At 56.0% G+C, this 17,209-nt stretch overlaps 2 protein-coding genes across 3 annotated transcripts; both read right to left on the bottom strand.

The window, feature by feature from the left end:
- Nucleotides 1–2,223: 2,223 nt before the first annotated feature.
- Nucleotides 2,224–11,184, bottom strand: ENO2 (enolase 2). Of its 2 annotated transcripts, none has more exons than XM_004448495.2 (12): nucleotides 10,440–11,184; nucleotides 9,176–9,272; nucleotides 8,602–8,697; nucleotides 8,420–8,478; nucleotides 8,052–8,121; nucleotides 6,708–6,841; nucleotides 6,242–6,464; nucleotides 5,212–5,409; nucleotides 4,238–4,439; nucleotides 3,871–3,979; nucleotides 3,403–3,461; nucleotides 2,224–3,139 (listed from the first exon to the last, which is right to left on the bottom strand). In XM_004448495.2, the coding sequence occupies exons 1-12, from the start codon at nucleotides 10,803–10,805 to the stop codon at nucleotides 3,070–3,072; spliced, it is 1,683 nt and encodes a 560-aa protein (XP_004448552.2). In that variant the 5' UTR covers nucleotides 10,806–11,184; the 3' UTR covers nucleotides 2,224–3,069. The 2 variants fall into 2 exon arrangements, with proteins under 2 accessions (XP_004448552.2, XP_004448550.4); XM_004448493.4 differs by having other exon boundaries at nucleotides 9,176–9,275; nucleotides 10,440–11,183.
- Nucleotides 10,875–16,924, bottom strand: LRRC23 (leucine rich repeat containing 23). Its single transcript, XM_004448492.3, has 8 exons — nucleotides 16,830–16,924; nucleotides 16,208–16,383; nucleotides 16,014–16,123; nucleotides 15,111–15,364; nucleotides 14,391–14,521; nucleotides 13,606–13,742; nucleotides 11,804–12,101; nucleotides 10,875–11,220 (listed from the first exon to the last, which is right to left on the bottom strand). Exons 2-7 carry the CDS (start codon nucleotides 16,331–16,333, stop codon nucleotides 11,831–11,833), a joined length of 1,029 nt encoding a protein of 342 aa, XP_004448549.1. The 5' UTR covers nucleotides 16,334–16,383; nucleotides 16,830–16,924; the 3' UTR covers nucleotides 10,875–11,220; nucleotides 11,804–11,830.
- Nucleotides 16,925–17,209: the final 285 nt, after the last annotated feature.

Genomic DNA, 17,209 nt, shown 5'->3' with positions numbered 1-17,209 from the left:
GACAAAGGACACCAAGACACTGGGTGATTTTTGGCAGCTGAGATTGGGAAGGCCAGAGAAAGGGAGGGAGGCAGGCTGGGAAACAGGAAGAGCTGGAGCTGGAGTCTGGATTGGGAGCCTTCAGTAGCTCTCCAGCTTTAGGTTGGGGATAGGGTAGTTGTGGGACCCGGCCAGCTAGAGGCCGAGGGTGAGTCCTGAGCTGGCAGGATCTGATCCCACCTGCTTTGTGGAAAAGAAGGAGGTTGGCTCTGTAGCAACTCAGTGGATTTCGTGTCACATTTTCTTGGGCAGGCTCAGCCAAAGTCCCAAGAGGACCCAAAAGCTCTAACCAGATTCTAAAGCACAGGGGACAAGAGCAAAAAGACTTTCTTGGCCTAGGAATGAATCACCACTGCGAAGTCCCTGGAATTGGCTGGCACCTCCCAAGCCCACCTTCTTTGCCCCTCCACAGCCTTCCTGAGGCCAAGCCCCCTCCCTCTCTCCCTGCCTCCCCTGGCTCCCTTCCTCCATACTCCAGAATAGCCCCTCCTCCCTCTCCCCACCCCCAAATTTAGTTCCAAGTCTCCTCCTCCTCCCCCCTCACCCCCTCCCTGTAGCATTTCCTCCCTTTCCGTACTTCTCAATTTGGGCTCCTACTGGGCCCTAGCCCAGGCCCTCTCCAGCTCCCTTCCAGGCTAAGCAAGCTCTTCTCCCACATTCTGGAACCACTAAAGTGTGGGCAAAAATGGTGACATATTTGAGGCCAGAAGAAAAATCAGTCAAAATGTAGGAACGGGATGGAGACAGAAGAGGTGGGGCCTACCCGCTCCAATTCCTCCCCTACCTGAGGGCCAGGTTCACAATTCAGCCTCAGGGAGCATTACACACACCCCACCATCTCCCCTCTCGGGCCCCAGCCCCCCACAACCCAGTGGTCTCCAGGCAACGGCACAAAGGGAAAGTGGAGAGAGGGGCCTGGGAGGCCCAGGCCGAGTTAGCTGTAACCCAATCCAACCCGATACCTGGAGGGGGAGGAGGCCTGGCTCAGGGGAAGACAGCACCGAGGGTGGGAACCGGCTTGAACCAGGGTAGTCCTGGTCAGTCCAGGCGTTACTAAGGGAAGAAAACCGGGAGGGCCAGAGAAAAGTATGATGAGCACGGAGGGCAGCTGGAAGGGCTGCCAGGGCGAGAGACCATGAGAGAGAAGGGAAAGAGGAGCCGCCCACGCCGAAGTTAAGAGGCACAAAGAGGGGGGACAAGAAGCTCTTTGAACTGATGGCCGAGGTGTCACGGTTCAAGGAGGGGGACGAAGGCAGAGAGAAATGGGCCCTGCCCACACAGAACTGGAATCCCCGTGTAGCCGTGGAGCTGGGTGGGACAGCAGACGAAGGACCGGAACTTCCACAGTTGACACAGAGTGGGAGGCCCACAGGGGGTACAACCTTAAATCCCTCCCCGCCCAGCCCCAGCCCCGTTCTACAGAACCTGGGCTCCCTCTAGTGGCCACACTCCGCACGCGCAGCCCCTACCTGCTGGGATCCTAGGCACTGGGGGGGGGGGGGTGGCGCAGTTCTTCCCCTAGGTGGCCCCCAGGCTGAGTGTCTCAGTGCTGGAACCCTGGAGTAGTCTCCACAGCAGCTGAAGACTTATAGAGGGTCTCAAGTGGCATACTGGCACCCCTTTATCCAGCCAGGGAGCCTGTTGATCACTTAAGATCCTGAATCTTCAGCTTACTGGAGGTTCCCCTGTACTCACAGGTACCACCCTTCCCTCCCCAGTCCCCATCTTGCAGAGGGTGATGGCCACGTAGTCCTGCTCCATCCCAGAACCCCAGAACTGGACAAGATTTTGTTTGGGAAAGGCCCAGTACGGGAGATGCTGCAGTCCACAGCTTTATCCCTTCTTTGGTCAAGGACCCTTTGGGACTCAGGAAACACTGAGCCCCTTTTCTCCAAAAGAATCACATGCAACATTTTGATACTTCCAGGGATTCTTTTACCCCCCGTTTAAAAACCCCTAATTCACTTGGGTCTAGGGGCTAGGGTTGCTGAGAAGGCAGGAGCAACTGGGACCCCAGCTGGCCAGGGTGCTGGAAGGGATGCCATCAGCTTGGCCCTCTTTCTTGGGTTTGCCTTCCTCTTCCTGTGCCCCTCCCCAGCTCTGCTGTCCCATTCCACCAACTCCCAGGTGCTCCATCTTCTGGCCCCTCCTACACACTAGAGGAAGATTCCTCAGACACAATAGTGCACTGTGATTCAGACTTTAATGGTGGTGCTCATTTCAGCGCCACAGGGGTGGTGACTGTGGAACACAGCACAGGGAAGGGAGATGTTGCTCTCGTTGCTCTCGTGCAGCTGGAGGAAGAACAGGGAACCTAGGGCTAGGAAGAGATTGACAGGGAAACCCCAGGTACAGACCCCACCTCTGGACCCATCCTGGCTTCAGCTGAGGAAAGGAACGGATGTCAAGGTCTTGAGACCTCCCAGCCCAGGTCACCTTGGGATCCACAGCCACAGGAAATACAGACACATAGTCCCTTCAGATCAGGCCAGTTTTAGACCATGGGGTTATGAGGAAATAATTAATGGGATGAATGAAAAGTAAATATACCTCTCCCCCCCCCTGCCCCCATGCTAACCCTAGACCAGGCAGGACCACGCCCCCAGCACTCCCCTCTGCTCAACTGCCTGTGCAGTTCATTCCTCACATGCAACAGAAAAAAAATATGAACACACTCAAAGGACAAGTGACAATGCCTCCTCTCTAAACACCCCACCGCATCAGCCCTGATGCACCCATCACAGACCCTGATCATCTTCCGTGCACCCCCTGGTAATCCTCATTCTCATTTCCAGTTTGGGAGGAAAGAGAGAATAGAAAGGAAGAAGAGAAGTGGAGAGTGTGGAAACCCAAAAGGGGGGCCCAGAGAGGAAGACGAGCAGAGGCGAGGGGCTGGGCAAGCCAAGGCGCAGCCGGGGCACTGAGGGGAGCTCTGGGCCACTGGGGCTCAGGGTGTCTCCGGGAGTGGACTATCACAGATCAGGACAGGAAGGAAGGGGTTCCAAGTCTCCAGGCAAGGGGGGGTGGCAATCACAGCACACTGGGATTGCGGAAATTATGTCCAGCGAAGCGAGCCTCATCCCCCAGCTCTTCTTCAATTCTGAGAGAGATGAGCCAGAGGGAAAGTGTCAGGCAGAAGGAGGAAGCCTCCTGGCCTCCAAGCGCCTCCTACCACCGGTGTCCTGGCCCAAGGGCGGGCATTCCCACGTGACATCTGGGAGGAGTCACTGGGGCCATTAGGAAGTCTGTCATTCAGAAGCGGGTATTTTCTGGTTCTCTAGCAAGGCCCTGGGCCCTGGAGATAGGCCAACAGGGCTTCTGGCCCTCCAGGCCCGCTGGCTCCCAGTCCCTGGGCTCTCTTACCTCATGAGCTGGTTGTATTTGGCCAGACGCTCTGAACGGCATGGGGCGCCAGTCTTGATCTGGAACATCCCAAGAGACATGCAGTTCAGTGATTGTCCCTTTATCCCTTGAAAGGAAACTTAGACCCCCTCGAAACTTCCCTGATGGAGAAGCAGGAAGTTGGCGGGAAAGTCAAGGAACCCCAAGGATTGCCGGCCAGCCAGAACACTATGGACCCTGGGGGGAAGTGAGCCTTGTAACCTCTGAAACCACTGACTGCATCCCAGGCAACACTAGGACCTTGACACGCTCGTTTCCAGTGGAGTCCCCTAGACCTTAAATATTAAATAAATAATCCCAGGCTATTTTAAAAAGAGAAACTCCCCTGACACCCTCAGACACCTGGAAGGAGAGTCCCACCAGAGCCTAAAACTCACCAGTCCATCCCACACAAATCTCGCTTCCACTCACCAGGCTGCCACCACTCACCTGGCCTGTGCACAGCCCCACAACCAGGTCGGCAATGAAAGTGTCCTCGGTCTCTCCTGAGCGATGACTCACCATGACCCCCCAGCCATTCTCCTGGGCCAGCTTGCACCTGCATCCACACACCAGCACGTTCACTCTGCCCCTCACGCTGGGCACGCCCTCCCAGCCCCGACATTGGTCTATGTCAAGAAACAGCTGGAGGGAAGCTGTTTGAGTAGGGAACAGAGAACCAGGGTGGAGGGAGCAGAATTGAGAGAGCTAAGGAGGTGACTTTTGGCTCCCAGTTTTCTTTGCCTCCCAGGGCAGGATTAGGCTGGGACACCTGGAGAAATAGGGGCTGAGTGTGACAAGGGCAGAAGTCACTCACGCCTGGATGGCTTCGGTGACCGAGCCGATCTGGTTGACCTTGAGCAGCAGACAGTTGCAGGCCTTTTCCTCCACTGCCCGCTCGATGCGCTTTGGGTTGGTCACTGTCAGGTCATCACCCACAATCTGGATCCCTACGTTGGCTGTGAACTTGGACCAGGCAGCCCAATCATCCTGGTCAAATGGGTCCTCAATGGAGACAACTGCAGGGGGAGTGGTGAGGGGGCCGCTGATCCTCCCTGGGTTTCTGCGTCAGACAGAGGCCCCGCCCCACCCCACCACAGACACAGCCTTTGGTTCCCTGAAATGTACAAGGTCTTCTGGCTAACAGCCTGTTCAGCGCCACAGTGAAGTTAGCCTGCCTTAATTGGTTCTTATTTTAGAAACATGACAAGAAAAGTTCAGAAAGTTCCTCACATTTGTATTTCCCTGTTCTTTCATTTCCCTGTGCTCACTGCGAGGACCTTCCTCATTACTAATTAAATCCTTCATTCCATGTCTATTTTCCCTGCTCTGTCTCCAGGAAGATGGAGACCAACCACCTCCATCCTGGGGCAGGAACCCTTGGTTGACTTGTTGAGAGCAATTCAGTCCCTCCTCAGCCTTCTCTTCTATGACACATCAGTCCCAGCTCTACCGGGCACCCAGAATTTCATCAATCAGAGATACTGAACTGTGCCAGTCACATGCCCTGCTAGGTCCAGTCACCCTCTCACCATCCCTGTTCCCTTCCCCATGATCCAGCTGCATCAGAGCCCATGATTTTAATCTGGACCCAAAGCAGATGAAATAGATTCATCTACCTGACATTCAAAGCCCAGTCTCTGCAGGTGGCTCCTTCACCCCATCCCTGGCTCTCAGGTCCTTCCTAGAACATCTCCTCCTGGACTCCAAGTCAGCACCCCTAGGGTCCAGAGTTGCCCCAACAAGTCCCTTCCTGCCCGCTGACCCTTTCCTCTGCCCACACCGCCTCACCAGGATAGTCCCTGACAAAGTCCTGGTAGAGGGCCCCCAGCTGGTCCCCAGTGATGTATCGGGAAGGATCGGGAGGAGACTTGAAGTCCAAGTCGTATTTGCCATCACGATAAAACTCTGAGGCAGCGACATCCATGCCAATGACAATCTTCTCCGTGTAGCCAGCCTTGTCAATGGCTTCCTTCACCAGCTCCAAGGCTGAGGGTGGAACACAGTGAGATGATAAGCACGAAGAGGTAGACAAGGAGCAGGGAGAGATCAAAGGAAAGAAGAAAGAGCAGAGGGGAAGTCTGGCTAAAGCTGGTAGGGTCACCTCAGGCCATCTTCTAGGAGGGCAGGGGAAAGGGATCCTGGTAAGACTTTTTTTTCTTTACTTACTAGCTATCACTTATTGAAGGCTAACTATATGGCCTGAGCACTTTACATATATGAACTTGTTTAATCCTCAGGATGAGGCCAGGAAGTAGATAACTGTTACTCCCATTTCACAGGTAAGAAGAAACAAAGCACAGAGTAGTTAAGTAAGTAAGATGACCAGCCAGGAATTCTCCAAGCCAAGATTCAAATGTTTAACCACCGCCTGCATGGCTTCTGTTTACTATACAGTTTCTCCCAGAGCATAGAACTTTCGGGATCCTAGAGGACTAAAAGGCTGGAGTGGGGATGGGGGGAGATTTGGAATGGGTTCCCTGGAGTTTGGTACATCTCATCAGACTGAGAGTACAGGATGGAATGGATCCCACAGTTCACCGAGACCATCTCCCAGCCTTTCCAGGGCCCCGCGAGGACTGAGAGATGCCTGGCTGGGCAGGTGAAAAGCAGTCCTCCCAGGGCTGTGTGTGGATTTGGCAGGTCCTCTGTAGCCCACTCCAGGAGCTGGTACCTCTTAGAGTTTGCAGCTCCAGATCCCAGGAGCTCAAGGAGCTGCCCCCTGCCCCCATACTCCTCAGGACTGGGTGGATGGTGTGGCCCTTCCTGATGTCCCAGGAGAGAAAGGAACTTAGAGCTGCGAGTGGGGCTCCTGCCTCACCTTCACTGTTCTCCAGGATATTGGGGGCAAAGCCACCTTCATCCCCCACATTGGTGGCATCCTTGCCATACTTGTCCTTGATGACCCCCTTGAGTGTGTGGTAGACCTCCGCCCCAAGTCGCATGGCGTCCCGAAAGCTCTCGGCGCCCACCGGAAGGATCATGAACTCTTGCATGGCCAGCTTGTTCCCGGCGTGAGAGCCCCCATTGATCACGTTGAAGGCCTGGGGAGCCACAGGAGGGCAGCGAGTCAGAGAGCCCTTCCCTCTCCAGCCCTGGGAGTGTTAACTAAAGATCCCAGGGCCCTCCACCCTCGACCTTGCCGGGTTCGGAGGCTCAGGGCCTCCTGGCCCATCCTTTCTCTTGAGCTGCCCCGATTCACTTTCCTTCCATCATTCCCCAGGGCTTCAGGCTCTCTCTCCCACCCTCCACCCCCTGCCCATGGGAGAGACACCCACAGCGCTCACCGGCACAGGCAGGATGAGGTCTGAGTTCCCAGCCAGCTGAGCAATGTGGCGATAGAGGGGCAGATCCCGCTCAGCCGCCCCTGCCTTACACACAGCCAGGGACACACCCAGAATGGCATTGGCCCCGAACTTGGCTGGGAGATTAAAGAGGAGAGCACTGAACAAAAAGGGCCTCCCCCCCTTCCAGCCCTTGCCTCTTCACCTAAGCGCCCCAAAAGAAGCCAACAAAGGAGACCCTTTGCCCTGAATCTCAGCAGAGTTGCAACACCTACTCTCCAGTTCATTGGACTCACCCAGGACAACTAACAAGGAGATGATGACGAACAACGACTACCCCAAGGAACAGAGAGTCTGCAACTGCAAGCAAGATAGTCCATCCATCTGCCCCATGGGTTCTAAGCACCCTCTCAATTAGAGGTGGAGTGGGCATCACCATCGCAGAATCCTTAAAATTGGGGAATGAACCATGGACTAGAGTACATTTACTGGTATTCTAGTATAGACTTATTGTGATTCTAGCAATGGAAGAACTTTTATCATTGATGTGGAGGCAGTGGCCACTGGAAGTTCTGAGGGAAGGGAGAGGGAAAAACAGGTGTAATATGGGGACATTTTCGGGACTTGGGAATTGTCCTGAATGACACTGCAATGACAGGTACAAGCCATTATATATCTTGTCATAACCTACAATATTGTGCAGGAGAGAGCATAAACTAAAAATGTAAACTATAATCCACGCTTAGTGGCAGTGCTCCAAACTGTGCTCATCAATTGTAACAAATGTACCACACTAATGAAGGATGTTGTTAACGTGGGAAACGTGGGAAGGGTTGGGAGCTGGGCATATGGGAATCCCCTATAGTTTTAGTGTAATATTTATGCAATCTAAATATCTTAAAATATATATATTTTTAAAAACAACAACAAAGGAGACCCCCTTCTTCCTCCCACCCCTCACAGAGTCTTCTAGAGATCACTGCTCTCATCCGCTCTCCCCTGCAAAGAGCAGGGAGGAGGATGAGATGGGGAGGCAGCAGTGCTTGGAAAGGGCAGAGAGCCCCTCCTATTTTTCAACACCCTCAGGAAGCAACCACAGGCTGCCTCACACCAGCTCCCTCCTCTATGCACTGCAAACTTGTTCCTTCTGCCTGGCCTCACTCACTCCCACCACAGCTAAGCGCATCTTCTCTTGCTTTCACTTTGGGGGAGGGCTAGAAGAAGGGCTAGTCCTCTGACAGCCCTTCCTGAAGAAGCATCTCCTGCCAGTGCAGGTCCCTCAGCTCTCCTTCTGCTCCACGTGCCCCCACCCTCATGCCTACCCACCTTCTCCCAGCCCCTGCTTACATTTGTTCTCCGTCCCATCCAACTCCAGCATCAGGTTGTCCAGTTTCTCTTGCTCCACCACAGAGAGGCCCTGTGGGCAGAGCCCCCATCACCCAGGGCTGGGCCCTAAGGCAGAGGCCCCCCCCCCAGTTCACACTCAGCTAACATCCAGCCAGGGCCCCCCAGGGTCCTGTGACAACAGTAGTCCTCTGGATTAGGGACCTGGACCCCCCACGGGTGTGGAGGCAGTAAGGAGTCTTCTCCAACCCCTTCCCCTGGTAACCAGGATTCCCAAGAGCCGGGTCTTCCTCTCTCCCCTTCCTCCCACCCTAAGCCAGGATTTCTTCCCAGGCCCTGGTCCTGCGTCCCCAGCAAAGAGCAGGCCTCACTGAGCTGAGCAGGGCCGGCGCGATGGTGGTGTTGATGTGGTCCACTGCCTTCAGCACACCTGGGGAGAGGCCGGCGGACAGCTGGGTCAGGCCAGGAGGGCCAGGAAGGAGAAGGGAGGGCTGGGGACCAGGGTGGGGGAGGCCTGGAGGGTGGAGAGTCTGGAGAAGAGAAGGGGCCTCACCTTTGCCTAAATAACGCTGTTTGTCGCCATCCCGCAACTCCAGGGCCTCATAGATGCCAGTGGAGGCTCCACTGGGCACTGCGGCCCGGAAGAGACCTGGGAGAGGAACATGGAATGAGAAGGGAGGGAGGGGAAGGCCAATCCTAGGCCCGGGTTTCCTTCAGCCTCCCAGCTCTGAACTCCTGCCTCCACACTGCACCCAACACACAGGCACACACACACACACGGAGTCTGATGCACAAGCAGGGGCCTCTTCATCAGCCCCTCGAAAGTTGCACGTACACAAGAAGGGACCCCCAGAAACGCAGCTCTGGCTGCCAGGCAGCACGCACAGGCACACACGCGCGCTCGCAGGTGCACACGCAGACACGCCGAGGCCAGGCACGCCTCACACGCTGAACCAGGACACACAGCCCGCCTATCCCCGACGAGGAGGCACCAACGTCCCACAACCCCAGCTTGTGGGCCCGGCCCAGCACCCAAGCCCCACTGGGTGCCAAGGAAGGTCTCTCGTCTCAGACCAGGTCAAACCCAGAGGTGGGGGCTGTGGGGGGGTCCGCGCCCCATGCTTTACCTTTGGCTGTGTAGAGATCCACCTCCACCGTGGGATTCCCACGCGAGTCCAGGATCTCCCGGGCCCAGATCCTCTCTATCGACATGATGGCTGGAATCTCCTTGGAAGAAAGGGAAGGATGGAAGAAGATAAGAGGCTTAGAGGGGTGGGGCCTGACATGAGTGGGAGGGGCCAGAGGCTGGGAGGGATGGAAGGAGGTTACTGCAGTGGGTGGGGGTTGGGGCGGAGCTGGCTGCAGTCGTGGGCCGGAGCAGGGTTACCCCCCTCCCCATGGGGCCGGGAGAAGGTCAATGCAGTGAGGGGGGTGGGGGTCACTGCAGCGGAGGACGGCGTGAAAGCAAAAGAAGTGATGGGAGGCCACCGCAGTGGGAAGGGGGGCGGGGCCCAGCAGTGGTTCCCGCGCCCCCGCGGCTTCCGCAGCCTGCCGGTGGGGTTCCCCCAGATCCCCTCCGAGCGGAATGGCTGCCCGGCCTGCCTCTCTCCTTGGGGACCGTAAGAGGATGGGCTGTCTGGGCCGCCAGGGCCTCTCCTGCGGGTGGGGTGAGAACCCCTCAGCCCATGCCCACTTAACAGCGCAGCCTGCCCCGACTCTGTCCCCACTCCAAGGTCCCAATCGTCCTCCCCAACGCGTGCTGCTCCCCTCTCCGAGAGAGTCTGTCCAGTAGAGGAGTTTGGGGAGAGGGTCTTGGCGAAGGAGGCGCCGGGAGGAAAGAGGAGAGACCGGGTGGGGTAAGTCAAGGCTGGGCCCATCCTCTCCCTGCCACCCGCCTCCCCGGCAAATCCCTCTTCCTCCCATCCTTCCCCCGTGCAGCTGAGAGAAGGAAATGGAAACGCAAGGAGAGGGGCGACTTGGGGGGAGGGGGGGAGGGAAGTCTCGGGGAATTAGAGGACGGGTGAGGGAAGCCTCCCCCCCCCCGCCCCCCCGCGGAAAGCCAAGTCAAGGGGACGTGCCGAGATAAAAATGCACAGTCTGGGGAGACCCCGAACTTAAAGAAACAAATCGACATAACCGGAGAAGAGGGGCCTGGGAAGAAGGGTGCTGCTAGAGGGAAAGAGGTGCGGAGAGGGCCGGCACCGAAATGAGGAGGGGGCGCCCGCCGGGGCCGGAGCGCAGCAGCCGGGGAGGCGAGTGGGGAGGATGCCCCGCGCCCGAGCGCGGCCCGGAGCAGGTGCGCAGCGCGGGGCGCGAGGATGCTCGAGGTCGGGGGCTGGCCGGCGGCTGGGGAGGGGGCCGGAGGGGCGCGGGGCCCAGCCGGGGCTTCACCTGGCGGCTGCAGGAAGCCTCTGCGGGCGGCGGCGGCGGCGGCGCGGGGAGAGCGGGAGTGGCGGCGGCGGCGGCGGCGGCTGCGGCTCCGGGCGGCGGGCGGGCGGCGAGCGGGGGAGGCGCCGATAGGGCCGGGCGGGCGCATGTGACCCGGAGCCCCCGATGAGTCAGGAGCCGCCGGCGGAGGCGCACGCAGGAGCGCGGGTGGGGGGACCGCTGGGGGTAGGATGGCGGAGGGATGGAGGAGAAGGATGGGGGGTGGCTGGGAGCCACCCAGGACCTGCCCCCCCCTCCCCGCACACGCACGCGCGCATACCCACTCCCGACCCGCTTGAAAATAGTGGGCACAGCCTCACGCAGCAGCATCCCCGGTACTGAGGCCCACCCCGCCAGTGACACCCCGACACGCTCGCAAAGCCCCGCCAGACGCAAGAGTATTAAAATGTCTCTTTATTCGAAAATCGAACTGCTCCAAACCCCCAGGACCTCCGCTGATCTTCTTCCCAGCCAACCCTCCAAGCGTCTGTCCCTTCTGCCCATGTGGGCCTGGCTCCCACCCAGACTGCTCGAGGGCTGTCCCTCAGGAGACTCCAGGCAGAGCTCAGGCCTGGGGCACCCCCAAGCCCCCTCCCCCACTGCCAGGTGCCTGTCACAGAGCCTGGGCTGCAGGAGGTGGTGAACTCCCAGCTCAGACCAAAGAAAGGAAAATGTCCTCTGTCCCGATGAAGGGTGTGAAGATGGGGACACCCACTGGCGGTCAGGCCAGGTCTTGGGGCTGTATCTGGAGGAAGAGGACAGAAGTAAAGCCTCTAAGTCCCTACTGCCTCCCATCTCTGCCTCTGCCACCACCTGAAGTGCCCACCTGCCACACTTCCCAGGGCTCATCCCTCGTCTCTCTGCCTCACTCTGCCCTCCTTCTGCCCCCCATCCCTGGGCCCTCAGTCATATTTAGCTTTCGAGTTTGGCACAGACTCTTCCCCTCCTGCCTTCTCTCCTGGGCCCAGCTAGGTTCCTCATACACCATTCCCAACTCTTCCTCCACCACCAGGAGCCTGGGCCTGTCCTCTCCTGAGCTTCGCTCTACATCAGGTGTGCTGCCCCCACCCAAGTCCTCTGCCTACCACCCCAATTCTTTTCACTGGCTCCTCCAGCCTCCTGTGTATTTCCTAAGCCTCTTCTCAGTTCCTCCAGGACCTTCTGGTCCTTTCTCCTCACCCTGAGACGCCCGCTTGACTCCTACCCCTGGTCTTTCCCAGGGTTTCCCTTGAATGATCCCTCCTCTCGCCCACCTCCTGCAGCAACTTCTCTCCCCTTCTCTGCCCATCCCTGGGCTCCACTTCCTGCCTCCCTGCCGGCTTCCTTACCCTTCTCGGAGGCTAGAAGAGCTGTTGCTAGGTCGATGGGTGGTCCACGTCCTGGTAGTGCTGCTCAGGCTCGTGCTCCTGCTCCTCCTTCAGCCTCTGACGGATCTCCTCGGCCTCAGCCCGCTCCTCCTCCTCGTAGAAGTCCTTGTCCAGGCGTTCCAGGTGCGCAATCTGCACCAAGGCTTCCTGCCGGTAGTCGCTCTCATCTGTGCATGGGTTGTCCAGAAGCACCATCGCCCGCAGCTTGGGCAAGTCCCGAAGCTTGGCCAGCTCCCCCAGGTCTGACACCATGTTGCCCCTGCCGGAGGGGTTAGGAGACTTCGCTAGGAATAAAGCGCTGGGGGAATAGTCCCCTGGGCTCCGGCGTGCCTAGAGACATTGCCCCTGTGGACTGGCCTGTCAAGCATTGCTAGGCTTGCTGCCAAGGTGCCACCCAACCCCGCTCCTGTCATGGTTCCACCCTTTGAGGAATCCCTAGTGCCATATTATATTCCGCAATGTGTTGTATTTATCCTTTCAGAGAAGCAAAGCTAGGCCACAACCCTGTGCTGGAGTTGAGAAGAAAGGTAAAGGTAAGACTTAGGCCAGTAGAGAAGGAACTGGGAACGGAGCATGAGCTCAGAGTGGTGGGTATGATGTTGGTGCTCCCCACAAGAAGGAACCTAGACCTAGGGCTGGGCCGCCCAGCCCAAAGAACCAGCTGCATCTCCTCATGTGCTTCCTTATATGATACTCTTGTACTTTTTCATACCTTTGTCTGCAAGCCTTCATGAAACCATGCTACATGTTTCAGCTAGTCTCAGTGGAGAGGCCGAGCCTCACGCAGTGTTTCTCAGTGGTAGTGGGGCAGGAATTGTGTGCTGCGCTGCCCTGTGCATAGTGGGTTAGCATCTCTGGCCCCAGAGGCACTTCCCAGTCATTAGGACAACCCAAAACACTCCCTATTTGCTTCCAAACCCTCCCAGAGAACAGCTACCAAGGAAGGGTCCATTATTACAGGAGTCTAGGCTGTTAAGAGGAGGACAGCACCCGCCCCCCACACTAGGCCAATGCACCCCTCCCTACCCCCCCATGGAGGACAGAGGTAATTAACAAGAGATTGCCCCAGGGGTCAAGGACAGGCCTTGGAGTTTCAAGGTAACATCCACATCTCCCCACTTGGAAATTCTCTTTCCATTGCCAACTCAGAATTTGGTCTTGTTGACTAGGAAAGGAATCTGTTTCTTTACATATTTGCTTAGAGAAATACAAAATCCTCCACCAGAGAAGAGATGCTGAAAGAAAATTCCTAGTGCCTCTGTACCTGGAAATAGTCTAATACTCTTTTCTCCTCAAATCTCAGCACATCTTGAGTTTTATATCAGTAAAGGGGCCATCCCTTACAGGTGGGGCTTAGGGGAAAAGAGGCAGGAAATGGGAGAGGGAATTGGGACCCAGGAGATGGAGAAGGGGAGAAACTTATATGGAGTAGGGTCAGGAAAGAGCTGGAGTCAGACTGTGAGCCCCTTAAGGACAGAAACTTTCTCTGATCCCTTCAGCTGTTCTCCAAACACAGCACAAGGCCGTGCACTTAGCACTTCTCAGTTAGTCAATTGCCTGAATGGGGATTCAGGGCTTTCAGGAAATTAGGACTGAATGCAGAAGAAAGCAAGGAAAGGGGGGGCAGTGAGGATGAGGATGGAGAATGAGGTGAGAATCTGGGAGTGGCTAGGATTGGGGTTTCGGAGCCAGGAAAGAACTGAGGGTCAAAAGCTGCTTCTGGTCCAGAGTAGGGGCAAGGTGGGGCACGGAGAGATGCATACCTCAAGTTGAGGTACTGCAGCGATTTCATTTCCTTGGAGAAGCCACTCAGAGTTTCAATCTGGTTGTCTCGAAGATGCAAGGTGGTGAGATTGCTTAGCTTCTCCAAGCCTTCCACCTTCTTCAGCAAGTTCTGGGCCTAGACCCCAGGACCCAGTAAATAGATTGAGGGGCGAGCAGAGATAGGGAAGGAAGAAAACTCAGAAAGAGGTGAAGCACAAGAGGTGATCCAAGGGGGAAAGAGGGAGGGATAGAGGAGAGGAGTAGGGGTGGGTAGAGATCAGTGTAGAGAGTAAAGAAGCCCGGAAGCTGCCATCCCAGGGAAAGGCCAGCAGTCACCCCCTGCTAGCCACACCACCAAAGCCATCTCTGATGAAGGAGGAGAGGCTTCCACCCGCCCATATGCCCTGAGCGCCCCCTCCACACTGGGGACAAGTGGCTTCAGCACCATCCTGAAGGGAAGAAGCTTGAGTCTAAAAGATTAAACCTTAAGTGGCTCTCAGCCTGAGGTTTGTATCTCAGGTATGGCACATCATGCTGCTACTTGTATCTAAGCAAATTATCTCTGTATTATCCACATGTTATATATTGTCAGTCCTGCTAGGTGGCAAGCACCTTGTCAGTTTTAACTTTGTGTCCCCGTAGCTTCTGACCCAAGTAAGGACTCAATAAATGATACCAGTTTTCCTTATGATGAAGTTAGTGACTGAACCTAGTAAAAACCAGGTGTCCAAACCCCCAGGACAATGCCCTCTTCCCAGCACCACCCTCTGACCCAGCGAGCTACCAGGTAGAGGTTCTTCAGCTTAGGGAGGTTGATTCCCAGGGTGCTCTCCAGCTGGTTCCCCCGAAGCTCCAGTGTGTGCAGGCAGTTCAGCTTTTGGGGATCCAAACCTGTCACCAAGTGGATGCGGTTCCCTGCGGGGAGAGGGGAGGGGCAAGAGCTCTCCTGGTGTCCAGCAGTAGAGTCTACTTTTCTGGGAGCCTTTACATCATCCTTTCCTTCTAACACTGGATGGATAATGAAGGACAGCTCTAGGTTTAACAAGTGGTCTGGTAGTCCTCAGGCCTGATGGAAATGACCACCAGTGAGGAGTGAATTCATATAGCTAACTCCCTCTCCTCCCTTAAGGCTATGCTCAGATGACATCTTCTCAAAACCTGTCCTGACCAAACTGTTTGCAATGTCACCTCTACCCCCCCATTCCTCTTACCCTCATCTATTTTTTCCATGGTACTTGTCTCCTTTTAACATACTATATAAATTTCCTTATTTATTGTGTTGATTGTTAATTGTCTGTCTCCCTGGACTAAAATGTAAGCTACATGAGAACAGGGGTTTTCTTTGTTTTGTTCACTACGATATCTCCAGCTGGTTGAACTGTCATCTTGAATGAATGAATGAATGCAGACTGCTGTGTGGCACAGCCAAGGACCACACCGCCCACTTCTGTTGGCCCTAGGCTAGGAAGGAAAGAATCTTCTGCAGCCTATCCTAAGGATGCACCTTTGAGATCCAGGCTGCCCAGACGGGGATGAGCGATGCCCTCAGTGTCAGTGATCTGGTTATAGGCAAAACTAGCAATCTGCAGGTAGGGCAGTTCATCCAGCTGGGCACTCCGCAGTCGGTTGCCATCAGCCTTGAGCCAGAGTAGGTGGGTGAGGTTATTGAGTGGGGTCAAGTCTGTCAGGTGGTTCTCAGAAATATCCACGTAGCGCAGATGGATGTAGGTGCGCAGCAGGTGGATATCTGTCAGATCCCTAGAAGGTGGCAGGAAGAAGGCCCAATGTGAGGGTTAAGAAGCCAGCAGGGGGAAGCAGACTTGGCCCAGTGGTTAGGGCGTCCGTCTACCACATGGGAGGTCCGCGGTTCAAACTCCGGGCCTTCTTGACCCGTGTGGAGCTGGCCCACGGGCAGTGCTGATGCACGCAAGAAGTGCCGTGCCACACAGGGCACGTGTAGGGGAGCCCCACGTGCAAGGAGTGCCCCGTAAGGAGAGCCGCCCAGTGTGAAGGAAAGTGCAGCCTGCCCAAGCATGGCGCCGCATACACGGTGAGCTGACACAGCAAGATGAAGCAACAAAAAAAGAAACACAGATTCCCGGTGCTGCTGATAAGGATAGAAGCAGTCACAGAAGAACACACAGGGAATGGACACAGAGAGTAGACAACTGGGGGAGGAGAGAGAAATAAATGAAAAATAAATCTTTAAAAAAAAAAAAAAAGAAGCCAGCAGGACTGGGCAGAGGGCAACTTAGAGATGACTTAAAATGGGAAGAAGAATGGAGGGAAGAGAAGGTAGGATGAAAAGTGATCCAAACTCTCACCCAAAAAAAGGAAAACAAGAATGAGGGTGGGAAAGAAGATGGGCCCTATAATCTCACAATCATCTGGTCCCTCACAAACGCACCTCTCTTTAACCTCCAGCTTGACATAAGCGTGAGCCAGTCCACTTCCCGTCTTACAGAGCAAAGAAAGCCCTTCCTTCATCATGTCCTCTGTGAGGGGGTTGGGCAACCACTGCAGGAGGAAGTGGAGTCAGGCATCCCTTTCCAACCCACTGTCTCCCTTCGCCCTAGGAAGGCTCCCTTTTCAAGCTCTCACTTCCTCGGAGATGTCTTCCCCCTCTTTCCTCTCTTCCTCTCCCTCTTCTGTCTCCTTCTCATCATCTTCTCTTTCAAAATCATCCTGGTCTGGCTCATATTCTTCCAGATCATCTTCATCTGACATTTTTCTTCCCCGCTGAAAGCTCTGGAGTCAGATCAAGCTCAGTCCTCGTCCTGAGAAGGAAGGAATCCCTCGGTTTCGGCCAACCTTCAGCTTCCTCACCTCCCATCACCCCTGACCTCCTCCCGTCTAGCTTCTTTCCCCTTCCCTGTGAATATCTAATTTTGAATCCCAACCTCCACTCCATACCTCCACCAAGGACCCGCCTCCCTTCGGGATGCCTTCCCAGACCCCCAAACCTTTCCTGCCTTTCACTGTGGCTCCAAATCTCTGGACCCCCCTCCTCGGTTCTTCCCACCTCCCCATAAGCCACGTTCTCCTCCCGTCTCCCCTTTCTCCTCTCCTCTACCTGCCCCTCCTCTCTCCCTCTCACTTCTTCTAATTCTCCCTCCCCACTTCGCCCCACTTCGCCCCACTTCACTATCGCCCCTGGGCCTGCCAGCCTGATGTGCAGCCTCCAGTCCTCCCGCCCAATTTCCCTAAGCAAAGAGGCGCAGACCCGGGTCCTGCTCAACAAGAAGCGGTTCTAAAGAGGGTCTTGGTCCCCAGAGGGAAGATTGTTTTCGAAGAGGAGCTAGGGGGAAGGTGTGTACGGTTGTTATGACAACGGGGGGCGGGGCCCAGGCTACTGCGGCTGGCAACGGTTACGCCAAGAGCCACCACTAACTGAACAGAATATCCGACCCAGAGGGGAGGACCGGTGGTTGCCTGGTTACCGGGCCAAGTTCCTAATCCCAGGAACCCGGATGTGGGGCGTCAGGGCGTCAGGGCGTTAATTAGCCGAGGGCAGGGCTTAGAACAGCGCAAGGGGCGGGGCAGGAGGCGGGACTAGCCATTACGTCACCCAGGCCGTAAAGGGCCCGGACGTCCACGTTACAG

This window comes from Dasypus novemcinctus, chromosome 20, assembly GCF_030445035.2.
Source record: "Dasypus novemcinctus isolate mDasNov1 chromosome 20, mDasNov1.1.hap2, whole genome shotgun sequence".
In the NCBI taxonomy this organism is placed as follows: Eukaryota; Metazoa; Chordata; class Mammalia; order Cingulata; family Dasypodidae; genus Dasypus; species Dasypus novemcinctus.
This window is presented reverse-complemented; position numbering and strand designations above follow the sequence as displayed.

What these genes read in the sequence shown, in the direction of transcription:
- ENO2 (XM_004448493.4), bottom strand. Translation starts at nt 10,805, where the DNA reads ATGCTGCTGCGTGAGGCTGTGCCCACTATTTTCAAGCGGGTCGGGAGT. An exon ending in GGATGGGACGGAGAACAAAT is followed by an intron (nt 6,842 to 8,051) that starts GTAAGCAGGGGC and finishes TTAATCTCCCAG; the next exon opens with CCAAGTTCGGGGCCAATGCC. An exon ending in GTCACCGAAGCCATCCAGGC is followed by an intron (nt 3,980 to 4,237) that starts GTGAGTGACTTC and finishes GTGTGGATGCAG; the next exon opens with GTGCAAGCTGGCCCAGGAGA.
- LRRC23 (XM_004448492.3), bottom strand. Translation starts at nt 16,333, where the DNA reads ATGTCAGATGAAGATGATCTGGAAGAATATGAGCCAGACCAGGATGAT. An exon ending in GGGCAGCCTGGATCTCAAAG is followed by an intron (nt 14,522 to 15,110) that starts GTGCATCCTTAG and finishes CTCTCCCCGCAG; the next exon opens with GGAACCGCATCCACTTGGTG. An exon ending in CTGCAGTACCTCAACTTGAG is followed by an intron (nt 12,102 to 13,605) that starts GTATGCATCTCT and finishes CCCCTCCGGCAG; the next exon opens with GGGCAACATGGTGTCAGACC.